Source organism: Miscanthus floridulus, chromosome 17 (assembly GCF_019320115.1).
Source record: "Miscanthus floridulus cultivar M001 chromosome 17, ASM1932011v1, whole genome shotgun sequence".
Lineage (NCBI taxonomy): Eukaryota > Viridiplantae > Streptophyta > Magnoliopsida > Poales > Poaceae > Miscanthus > Miscanthus floridulus.
Genome location: NC_089596.1, coordinates 5,204,635 through 5,216,900, shown reverse-complemented (window position 1 = coordinate 5,216,900; position 12,266 = coordinate 5,204,635). Strand labels below are relative to the sequence as shown.

The following is a 12,266-nucleotide window of genomic DNA, read 5'->3' as shown; positions in this document are numbered from 1 at the left end:
ACTCAAGCCAATTAGTTACGCAAAGGGGCTACTTCTATACTACACAAGCAATGAAGGTAACAATCAAGCTAAACAAGCTATATAAGCACACTATACATGAAAGTAAATACAAGCTTATGTACGGAGATCACAAACCAATGGGAAGAAGATGACACTGTGATTTTTATCCCAAGGTTCACTTGTTTGCCAACAAGTTAGTCCCCGTTATGTCGGTCGGTTCACTTGGAAGTTCATGTGCTTATAGGCACCACGCCTAGCCCTACAATAGGATGTCATAAGAACCTCCACAAGATGAGGGCACTCAATGACACGCTCTACTAGAGTTGTTCTTCGCGGCTCTCACGGGGCGAGCAAAATACCTCGATAAGATAACCACTTAATGTGTGTGAAGAGGCTTAGAGATGGTTCAAACCGGACTTGGAAGCTTAGACAAATCAATCTAGTTCAAATCAATATTAGAAGCTTATGATAATGATGAGAGTAGAAGAAAAAGACAGCAATGCAAATGGATATCTAGTTTGTTTGTTTCAAGTGGTATCTAGACTCAAATGATTCTTCAAGTGGTATTCACAAGTGGTATTTATATCAACTCACAAGTGATATCCTATAAGAGGTACTCATGAAGATAGAAAATGTTCAAGAAATGATTTTGTTGACAAATCCAACAAGTGGTTCCATGTTAGAAAAATTATTCTAAGTGGTATCACATTTCTACAAGTGGTATCAACCATACAAGACGATAGTTCCACAAGTGATCCTCAACTTTAAGTAATCATCAAGCAAAGAAGGTTCCCTCACCAACAAGAGCTCAAGATTATTAAGTGTATGACCCATGTTTGGACATAGGGAGAGGTGCTCCACTATAATTGGTATCAAGGTCAAAAAATCCTACATATGGCGTGTAAAGAGCTATACAAGTGATGTCCATAAAAAATTTAAGATTCAAGTGTCAACCATCTATCCCTGGAACAACCCTTTGTATCAAGAGATGCACACCTTTTGTGGAAATTGATGACATGGGGGAGAAGTTGATTTGGACATGGACAATGGACAAAGATGGAGCAAAATTGAAGAATGCAAGGGGATCAAAATTCTTGGACAAAGAGAAGCACACAAGTAGGGAGAGCAAGCTCATAAACTTTCATTGATTGCATTTGATATGTGCATATTCATGTGCTTGCTTGAATTGCATAAGTTTTTAAAATTCGATATGCATGCTTGTGTGGTGTATGCTAGTTGTAGAACTTAAAATGATGATGTGATAACTAGCACGCATAGGATGGTAGTTAGACTTGTATTTCTATACGTGGTACTAGAACCTTGCTTATAATCTTGATCTTATGGGGTTTCTAGTGTATTTGTTATCTAGCTACTCATGGTGCAAAGGATGAACTTAAAGGTGCAACTTCGATTGGTATCACGCATCAAAGGTTAATTTTTTATACCTTAGCATCATTTGATAGTAATTACTCTCCCATAATTCTAATCTATGCACATGTGCGAGCTTCAAACCAAACACTCGCACATATGTAGGGGGAGCTAATACTACTAATTTGGATTTATGGTACTTGTCCAAATAATCATTTACATATGGTAAAATTGCTTGGGCAAGCAACATGAATCCAAAGGAGAATACCCTCCAACAGTCTCTTTAATCGGATATCTAAATATAGATATCCTCTATTTCGGATTTCTTACTAGTCAAAGATGGAGAGCGAGGATGACTTTTAAACTATGCACAAGATATAGAAAAGCTGTTAGAGGGTATAAAGATATAGAACACGATTTTTGCTCAAATGACTCTCTGAATAATGATTTAGAGAATAGATTTTAGAAATATTCTTGGAGATGCTCGTAAAAGTTTAAATATATTTTTTGTGCTTTAAATATCTTGTCAGGTACTGACCTACTTTTTAAATAGAAAAGTATTAAAAACGTCTTGAGAACCACTTCTATCCGAGACAGTAATGTATTTTTTTTTTGCAAAAACCTGTCAGGTATTGAGCTATTTTTAAAATAGAAAAGTATTAAAAACGTCTTGAGAACCACTTCTATCCGAGATAGTAGTGTATTTTTTTTCGTTACGAGACCCTATCCTTATGAGCACCTCTGAAAAACTGAGTTGGACCTTGAAATTTTGAGATTGACAAAGTCAGTACAGACGTCTCGCTGTCGACGGATACGTCACCTATCACTGAAAGAATAGCTTATTTCAGAAAAATACGAGCATCCGTGTCAAGTCGAGCACTTAAACCCGGATGGACAGGTTCCACAACAAGGAACCCAACCAGACGCTCAGTTCGCAGACATTAATGTAGTTTAAACAGATTTGACAGTTGAGATGATAAGATGTACGATCTTCGAGCTTGAGGAGAAAATCAAAGGATGACAATGATTCGAGGAGGTAAAATAGATTTTTTTTGTAGTGAAATGTGCTGAAAGAAAAAATTGAGGGACCATGAGAAAAAGGAAAGAAAACGGACGAGGTAAAAAATCATCATGTCTTAGACCCATCAAAGAACTGGAGACCTTAGTTTGTAACACGACGTGATTACGAACTACACCACCCAAATAATTTTGAATGGATTCGTTCTTGTCTAATTCTATCGATGCTATTGAAAAAAAAAACTATCGATGTTATGTGCAACACTCCGGTAGCAGTAGTAATTTGGAAGGCCTTTCTTCTAGAAGAATATAGAATAGAAATATGCGGCAGCATATTACTTCATCGCGGCGTTTATTTATTTCTTGATCCTGACTTGCACGGAATCGCCTTCTCTCTCCGTGACTTGCTGAAGAAGGAAGAGGGAGAGAAAGGGTTCAATTTCGGTCCGTTCGCGTGCCCTTAAACCTGGCTTAATCCGCTTCTTTTTTTCATCCAAAACAGTGTTTTTCTCTCATAAATTCCTCCAGATTCATCCAGATTCCTCCAGATTTCTTCAAAATCCCTCCAAGCGAAAGTGGAAATGTGAAAATCGTGTAACTGAACTAAAGTTATCCTTGTGTCGATCTCAATAGCCACTAGACGTGTCTTTCCTATACAAGGGAATCTACCATATATAGGAGCCCTAAAAGCTCTAGGGAAAGGTCAAAGCAATGACTTATCTGGATTCTAAAGTAAATACTCCCTCTGTTCTAAATGGATAAACAAAAAAAAAGTCAAAATAAATTATAATTTGGTACAGAGGGAGCACAAAGTTTCTTCTTTCCCATACGACAATTTTGGGCTTCCTCGATTCCCTTTCTCTATTAAAAAACATATCGTAAATAAACCAATTTCGGGTACTAAATAATTTCTCGTATAGTAGACAATTTTCCACAAATAATCGCTTTGAAGTAGAACTCTGAGTGTTTGGTATACCTTGGGATTTCCATGTAACTTCTTCTAATTCAGAGTATAAATACAGACACACAAACATATGCGTGATGTTTGAAAAATATAAAATTGCCACATAGTTTGTACCACCCAAACGTATCGTCCCTGTCTACTTGATCACTTTCAAGTAGAACTCTAAATACCTTGGGATTTCTCTATGATATTTTTTTAAATCAGAGTATAATATAAATATACAAATACATAATAAAATTGCTACGGAGTTTCTACCACCCAAACGTGTCCCTGCTCCCTGACTACCTGATCCTTTCTCCAAACATTTCACTCGACTTTCAAACAACCCAACTTTGATTTGTGTAGCAAAACGGGAAGGGATTTGGATATATCCTAGTTACCTTGTATATACTATTTAAAAAGCGCAGTTTATAAATAATCTAAATAAAAGATTATTACATGCCATAACGGGTAGAAATTAGCTTCTCGAATCTTGACCATGTGTAACACCTCATTTGGATACTTTGGATTTTGAGAATCCGGATAGAAAAAATCTCACAATTCTAGATTTCCATCCAAACCGCTAGATTTTATAGAAATTTTAACTCATAGATTTTTAGAACCTTGGAATCTGATAAAACCGTTGGATCGGCACATAATCCTCTATCTATGGCCCCGTTTGCTTGTCTTAAAATGGTTTGTTCGGCTTCTTTTTTCAGCTGAAACAGTGTTTTTCTTTCACAACAATTCAGTCAGAACAGTGTTTTTCAGCTAGTTTCAGCCAAGTTTCAGACCAGCGAACGGGGCCTATGCAGTCATGCAGAGGATGTGCCCCGATGCTCAGAGGATGTTTGGTTGCCACTTCTAAATTTTAGTCGCTGTCTCATCGAATGTTTGGACACATGTCTAGAGTATTAAATATAGACTAATTACGAAACTAATTACATAGTTTGCGACTAATCTGCAAGACGAATCTTTTGAGCCTAATTAGTCCATGATTTGACAATTTTTGCTACAGTAAATATGTGCTAATGACGGATTAATTAGGCTTAAAAAATTCGTCTAGTAGAGTACTAACGGATTATGTAATTTATTTTTTTATTAGTATCCCAACACCATATACTACAGCATTTTCCCGACACACCTCCTAAATATTTTAGGCCGCGTTTAGTTCGGGCCAGATTCGGCGCCGGCTGAATTCGTCGACACTGTAGCTACATTGTAGCATTTTGTTTTTATTTGGTAATAATTGTCCGATCGTTGACTAATTAGGCTCAAAACGTTCGTCTCGTAAAGTACAACCAAACTGTGTAATCAATTTTTGATTTCATCAACATTTAGTACTCCATGCATGTACCGCAAATTTGATGTGACAGGGAATCTTCTTTTTGCATAGTGCCAAAGTTGGGAGTTTTGGTGAACGCTTAGGCCCTGTTTAGATCCCACCCAAAAACTAAAAATTTTCCCGTCACATCAAATCTTGCGGCACATGTATGGAGCATTAAATGTAGGTAAAAAGAATAACTAATTGTACAGTTTGCCTGTAATTGACGAGACGAATCTTTTAAACCTAAATAGTCCATAATTAGATAATTTTTATCAAATACAAACGAAAATGCTACAGTAACCCAAGGCCAAAAATTTTCGGAGCTAAACGCGGCCTTAGTAGCGGCATCCATACACCCCGGACACAACCCAGCAGCGGTGCGGTGTGGAGGCGAAGAATCCAACGGGAGGCGTACCGGGTCAAGTTTTCAAACCTGCTACTGTTTCCCCTTGGCAGCAGCAAGCCAAGAAGGGAATTCATCAATGCGGCCCCGAACACGAAAAGTTAGGCGTACCACGGTGGTTGTACCTAGCGGCCCCTGCCCCGCGGGAGCGTCCCCGAAATGACGAGCCTACCCTCCCCGCGCTTATCCACTCGCGCCATCGCCAGCCACAACCCTCCCGGCCCCCGGCGTAATTCGGCCCCGACCCCCGGGGGCACCGCGGTAATCTCGGCCCGCGCCCGTCCCCACCTGCGCCTCGCCGCCCATATCTTCTCGTCTCGTCTCGTCTCGTCTCCCTCCTTTTGCCCTCCCCCAATTTCTCGCGGCGTCGCCCCGTCCAGAATATCGCCCCCGCGATCCCCTACCTCGCCGCCGGGCAGCGGAGACCTCTGGGCCGGGATCGGGTTCCTCCTTCCCCGGTAAGGATGCCCTGCCCTGCCTCCCTCTGTTCGTGCCGTTGGATTGCTCCTCGTCCTGCTCTGCCCTGCCGTTTTTCGATTCGTCGCCGCGAGGACATCGGATTAATCCTGGCAATTTCGTCCCGGAACGGGTGTGCGGTGTGCTCGCCCGGCATTTTTGTGAATTTGCTCTGCTCGGTGCAAGTCCGGAGTGCCAATTGCGGGTTCGATTGCCCTCCATTTTTCCTCGGGGTTCAATCGCACCGCCATTCCCCGTTAGGTAGCCCCTATCTCAAGCAATCGAATCAGGACCCCGCATTTCACCCACGACAATTTCCCCCCCACGTGCTCTCTAGACATTTTATCTATCTCAACCAATTACGTCGCGTGACGGTCCGGTGTTCTTATCTGTTAGCGAATCGCGGCGTCGGTTCGTTGCGGATTCGAATCTTCTAGAGTGGAAGAAGAAGATCTCCGCGCCTTGTAGCCGCACGGCCGGCCGGTCTGTGACGCGTTTGGTTCGTTTGTACTCTTGTAAGTACGCATGAGTCACCACTTTTTTTCTTTACTTTGTTTGATAGTTGTTACTGTTGGATCACCTTTTGCATTGTTCACGTGCTTGGTACTTCGCCGCATGTAGACACGGAGACGATCGTGTAAATTGCACATGCTTCTATCCTTTCTCCCCCACTTTATCGATTTGGATCTTAACCGGACCTTTTAAATCTTGTTGTACCATGCAATTGAAACTCACTCAGGGTATACGGTTAATAAGGGCAAAGTACACCAAGTTGATTGCCGTTTCTGTCGAAGTATACTTGCAATTGAATTGATGGTGGAAAATGACCTGTTTCCATAGGTCCTTTATAGGCTGTTAGGCTTTGTTTTGCACGGTAGAACTACTTTTCAGTGCACGAAATGAGAAACCGATCCATATGGTCCTCATGGTTTGTTTACTTAGTTCCTGTGTCCCCTTGGTTTGTTTACTTAGTTCCTGTGTGGAGGGTAATATTATGTTCAGTACCAAGTATTGAAGCAAAGATTTCCTTTACTCTTCCATTGCAGATTTTTCCATGCACGTTAGGATAAAAATGCTTTGGTCTGAAACCTATCTGCTCTTTTTTCTGGCCAATGATGGTGTCAGCCAACATGTATCAGCGATGACGATCTGCCGCTGAAGCTTGCTCAAGCTGCAATAAAGCATGACGGTTGTGCACATAATGATGCTTAATCATTCATGCTGCTATACCCTCGAGTGGAACTTCCTTCTTCTGATGCAACCGTATATAGGTGGACCTAGTTTTGAGGTGGCTGCGATGAGTTTTGAAGGCGTCGAGGGATCTTTGCTGCGGAGTTCTATTTGTTCTCAGTGATTCTTGGCAAACGCTCTTTGGTTACGTTAATAATCATGGAAAGGTAAGTAGTGATTGCTCTTTTCACATTTTACTTTAGATGGTCTGAAAGGTTAATTTTAATTTGACTTTCTATTTCTTGCAGGTACAAACTGTTACGGGAGATAGGTGATGGAACCTGTGGGAATGTTTTTATGGCTTATAATGTAGAAACTAATGAAATTGTAAGTGCAATGACTCACCTATTGAAACATTTTGCTGTCATATTCAGTATATCAAATAGAAACCTTTCTAGCATTGTTCTTACAAGAATTTATGTACCCTATCATGTATGCATTATTTTACCGGCTCAATTTCAGCAATAGCATATTATACCCATTTTACTATTTCACTAAAGAGCTGTTTTTATGAAAGTTAGCTGGCACCTACAGTATTTACACCAGCTAACTTGTTCTCTTTGCTCCTCCATCCAGGTTGCTGTTAAAAAAATGAAGAGAAAGTTTTTCCAATGGGAAGAATGCGTTAGTCTTCGAGAAGTGAAGGTACATTCTGCTTTGTCGAACTGGATGAAATCACATACGTATTCAGAAGATACTGTCTTGCAACTTTGTTTTCTTAACAAAGAACTATCCTTCTGCAGGCTCTTCAGAAACTAATTCACCCTAACATTGTGAAGCTGAAGGAGGTGACGATGGAAAATCATGAGTTGTTCTTCATCTTTGAACACATGGTTTGTTCCTTGCTACTTCTGGCATGTTTTTTTTACCATATTTTTGTTATAAATAAAAGGAAGAGAGAGAAAAAACTAATTTACCATGCTATTCCCTCAAAGGCACACATTACTGAGATGTCGATTTTTTTTATTGTTAACATGAGAACGACACTAAACGTACTAAATTGTCATTGTACTTTGGGTTATATTAGCCACAAAATCAGTTCACCTATGTTTCTTCATTAAATGAGTGAACCACTACTATTTCCTTATATTTGTGATGTATTATGCTCACTTAGTGAGAGGTGTATACTTCTTTCAGATGAACCATTGGGTTTTCCTAGGCTGCTTTCTTACTTGCATCTAAATGTTCTTTATGTAGTTTGTCCCTTGCTGAAATGTCAGCTGATTTTTCTTTTCAGGAGTGTAATTTATATGATGTCATAAGGGAAAGGCAAGTTCCTTTCCCTGAAGGGGGTATACGAAACTTTATGGTCCAAATACTGCAAGGTCTTGCATATATGCATAATAACGGGTATTTCCACCGTGATTTGAAACCTGGTAATGTGGCTTCTTGATATTACATTGGAATTATCTTGTCTTTGTTCCTGTTAAAATAATTAGTTTTTTCCCCCATCTATTTGCTTAGAGAATTTGTTGGTGACAAATGGTATTGTTAAAATTGCTGACTTTGGGTTGGCTAGAGAAGTATCTTCCAATCCTCCTTACACTGATTATGTTTCCACCAGATGGTGAGTTCGTGTATGAAATTTGAAATTTGTTTATATATAAAACAATATTTTATGCAACTAAAGCCTCAAGATCATCTATATTCTTTAGGTATCGGGCTCCAGAGGTTCTACTGCAATCTTCAGCTTATACACCTGCTATTGGTAATTTCCTGGTGCCCTTGTCCTGCCTTTTGGTGTGCTATTAACCTTTTACTTTCTTGTTATGTATAGCCTACTCTATTTCCAATACCACTACACATAATGCATGGAAATGATTCTTCTTATGCTGCAAAAGGTCACTAGAAAAAGATTTGTTGTACTCTGCAAGCCATTAGTTTGTCATACTTTATAGCTTCTCGTACTATGATTATATCCAAACATCAGTACACCACATAGTACCAAGGTGCTGTTTAGTTCCCTTCCATCTTGTTTGGGACTTAAAGGCTTTGTTGTTGTTGTTGTTGTTGTTGTTGATTCCCCGTCACATCGAATCTTTGGACGCGTGCATGAAGCATTAAATATAAATAAAAAATAAAACTAATTACACAGTTTAGATGAAATTCACGAGACGAATCTTTTAAGCCTAATTAGACTATGATTGGACACTAATTGCCAAATAACAACGAAAGTGCTACAGTACCATTTCTCAAAAATTTTCGCGAACTAAACAAGGCCCAACTCAACAAAGAGCAAACAATAACGTGTTCTTTTTTCTTGAAATGCATAACTTTTCTCTTTGTGGCTTTTAGCTTGTGATATCACCATTAATAGCTGTGCGCTTTTGCAGACATGTGGGCGGTTGGTGCTATTTTGGCTGAGCTTTTTACACTGTCCCCTCTTTTTCCTGGTGAAAGGTAATATTGCAGTGATGATTTTTGTGGACGATCACTATATTGCTTCAGCAGTTATCATGTATTAATTTTAACAGGGCCTTAGCGAATGTATGATACCTGTTTAGCGCATGTATGATACCTGTTTAGCACATGTATGCTACCTGTTTTGTTATGCTGATGTGAACTTTAGTTTTTGCACTATAGGTGATAGGTTATAATGTTTTATTTTCAGTAATCAACTTTAGTTCTGCTGAACTAAAACTTCTAATGCACAAGTATATTTGTGTTTTGTCTTAATGGGTATATATAGCTCACCACTAGCCTGGAACCTCACTCTACACTGTCTGCTATGCTATGCCTACTATTTTAAACTTTAATATAAAGGCCTCACATCTGCAACTGTGTTTGGCTGATGCCTTACTTCGTACATGTATACAGGCAACCTTATATGTTTCATGCCGTTGAAGTATTAGAGCTTATAAGTTAATAAAGCGTGCACTGAAACATTTAAACAACATTTGCAATATTTTTACCATTGATTTTGTGTGATTTTACATTGCTTATTTTGTTTTTTAACAGTGAGACAGATCAGCTTTACAAAATATGCACTGTGCTTGGGACCCCAGATTGCATTATCTGGCCAGAGGGAATGAACCTGCCTCGTTCATGTAGCTTTAAGTTTTTTCAGGTTAAATTGAGTTCCATCTGGAGTCATTGGATTAAATGTTTCCAGTCCCTTGGCTTGATTGTTTTTCTTTTCTGACAGATTCCTCCAAGAAACTTATGGGAGCTTATTCCTAATGCTTCTTTGGAAGCAATTGACTTGATCCAGGTACATCTATAGACTGCTTCTATGCTGTTTGGATATAAAACAAAGTTCTGGGTTTATCCAAGTACTAATTCCACACCTTTTATGCTGTAGATATATCTATGTTTTGTTGCTTTACTTTATTTGTCCATTGGCAATTCTCAATATTAACATGGGTACCATTTTGCTTTGTTTTGAAAGCAACTTTGTTCCTGGGATCCACGAAGGAGGCCAACTGCTGAGCAAGCATTACAACATCCCTTCTTTAATGTACTGATTTACTCGTTGAGTTGTAATCTGGGTACCTTTTTGTTCCATGAGTGTGCCTGACTCTTGTGAGTTTTCTAGGTGAGCAACTGGGTACCAAGACCTGTCCATGATGCTTCCCATGCAAAAACAGAAGAACCTAGTGAGTCTTTTTACGGAAACTATGTTCATGACATATCTTTAACTTTTTGTACATATTTGGACTGAGGTCTTTCTACAACTTTAACAGAAGCACATCCAAGATTGGAACTGAACCTGTGGGATTTCAGCACAGAACCTGATGATTGTTTCCTTGATTTAACTCTCAGTCTAAAGCCAAGCTTTCCTGGAACAGGTGCATGAATGTTTTATCCCTGTAAACTTCATCCACGGTTATAATCCATTGTTTGATATTGGTCGGAGTTGCATTGTGAGGTTCAAGAAATAGCCATCGTTGATCTTGTCATCTTGCCACCTGTGGCGTGCTGTTTTACATTCCTACTACTCTTTTGTTTTGCAGACCTTGCTAACCATGTTCCGCAACGTACAGAAGAGGTGAGATGTTATTAGTGTTTGTGGAAACGGTTTCATTTTATAATGCAATGGGTGTCATTCTGATATTTGCTACTTTGACATGCAGGAACTTCTACTCTTCTCAGGATTTGAGAATACCCCTGTGAAGTCCGGTATGTTCCCTGTGCTAATTTGTTGTCTCTTTTTGGAATTGTTTTTGCTCTATCTTGCCACAGCAAAATGTCAAGCATGGTATCACGTTTGCTGACCCTGAAAGGGGCTAACAAATGCGGTAACTAGTATTATTGACATAATATTTGCCGTGTGTTGGACTGAGCGAGCTTTAGCACTAGTATTTATATGCCATTTTTGGTTAAGTTGACAAGTGTTGCTTCTCTGTAACTGTAAGCAGGTTTTTGGCCTCTGGTGCCATCTGATCGTCCCGCTGGTGATGTTCCGGTCATACCATCCTGGCAGCAGGCGTATATGGTTGACAGGTGAGCATGGGCACATTTAGCATTTGCCCTTTGCAACTCTTTGAAAGTAGATAGAAGTAAATAGAATTCTGTACGAGTATTATCCAATAACAAGCACTGCATCGTGTGTGTGCAGCCAAGCCGCGCTGCCAGGATTTTCTGGCTCTCCGTTCGGCCTGACGTTGCAGCCAAACCTGTTGGAGAACCATTCGCTAGCACCAATCCGGCAGGTGAATTTCTTCTGACGGAGACAGGATTAACAGATTGAGCATTCATACGATTCTTGCGTTCTTCTTGATACGTTCAGCTTCTCGCTGTATACACACTAGCTTGACTCGAATAAGTGGCGGCAGGCAGTAGAGGAAATGTATGTACAGTTCGTAGCTCCTGATCTTTTCTTTTTTTTTTCCCTTCACCACCTTTTTTCCCCGTCTGGTCGTATTCCACATCACCCCCTATGTAAATAACAGCATGGACATCTCTCGCCCAAAAGAAACAATTTTGTATGAGCAATGTTGCAGTGATGTGGATGAGCACCGAGTTGCTGAGCATGGTATGTGTATCAGTGTATGTGCACCCTTGCTGTTACAGTGATCACGAGATATTTGGCCGGGGCCGAGCGCGGACTCTAGAGTCTGGAGAGAGTTTAGCGCGCGTTTAGTTTCAGGAATGTGGAATTTGGGGTTATCGTAGCATTTTCGTTTTTATTTGGTAATTAGTGTTTAAATATGGATTAATTAGGCTCAAAACGTTCGCTGTGCAATTAGTTTTTTTTTCATCTATATTTAATGCTTCATGCACGGGTCGCGGGCCGTAAATATTCGATGTGATAGGTACGGTAGCATTTTTTGGGATTTTGGGGTGGAACTAAACATGGCTTAATAAATGTGGGATTTGACCTGACAGTTTTTGATATTGTTGTCACGGCGTGGCCAGAGACACATGTGGTCTGAGCAAAAGGACGGTGTGGTGGCGGCGGTGGCGGAGGGGCTGCGACTTCCGCTTGCTAGTTGCAAGCAAGTGGAGTAGCAGGGCGTGGGCGCCTGACGGGGGTGACTCGCCGTCGCCGGAAACCTTTGGCCGGCGGGCCTGGCCCTGGA

The 12,266-nt window shown here is 40.2% G+C and overlaps 1 protein-coding gene across 7 annotated transcripts; it reads left to right on the top strand.

Annotated features, from left to right (window-relative positions):
* The first annotated feature begins 5,366 nt into the window (after positions 1-5,366).
* Positions 5,367-11,690, top strand: LOC136516667 (cyclin-dependent kinase F-3-like). Of its 7 annotated transcripts, XM_066510131.1 has the most exons (20): positions 5,438-5,516; positions 5,911-6,029; positions 6,640-6,703; positions 6,786-6,911; positions 6,993-7,071; positions 7,321-7,389; positions 7,488-7,577; positions 7,982-8,120; positions 8,209-8,311; positions 8,400-8,452; positions 9,078-9,144; positions 9,703-9,811; positions 9,890-9,955; positions 10,133-10,201; positions 10,280-10,340; positions 10,428-10,532; positions 10,698-10,732; positions 10,818-10,863; positions 11,103-11,187; positions 11,303-11,690. In XM_066510131.1, the coding sequence occupies exons 4-20, from the start codon at positions 6,904-6,906 to the stop codon at positions 11,409-11,411; spliced, it is 1,293 nt and encodes a 430-aa protein (XP_066366228.1). In that variant the 5' UTR covers positions 5,438-5,516; positions 5,911-6,029; positions 6,640-6,703; positions 6,786-6,903; the 3' UTR covers positions 11,412-11,690. The 7 variants fall into 7 exon arrangements, with proteins under 7 accessions (XP_066366227.1, XP_066366222.1, XP_066366226.1 ...); XM_066510130.1 differs by lacking the exon at positions 5,911-6,029 and having other exon boundaries at positions 5,367-5,516; XM_066510129.1 differs by lacking the exon at positions 5,911-6,029 and having other exon boundaries at positions 5,370-5,516; positions 6,561-6,703.
* Positions 11,691-12,266: the final 576 nt, after the last annotated feature.

Bases quoted from the DNA above. Each gene is read 5' to 3' on its own strand.
- LOC136516667 (XM_066510130.1), top strand. The intron at 7,072-7,320 runs GTAAGTGCAATG...TCCTCCATCCAG, and splicing joins ATGTAGAAACTAATGAAATT to GTTGCTGTTAAAAAAATGAA. The intron at 9,956-10,132 runs GTACATCTATAG...TTGTTTTGAAAG, and splicing joins AAGCAATTGACTTGATCCAG to CAACTTTGTTCCTGGGATCC.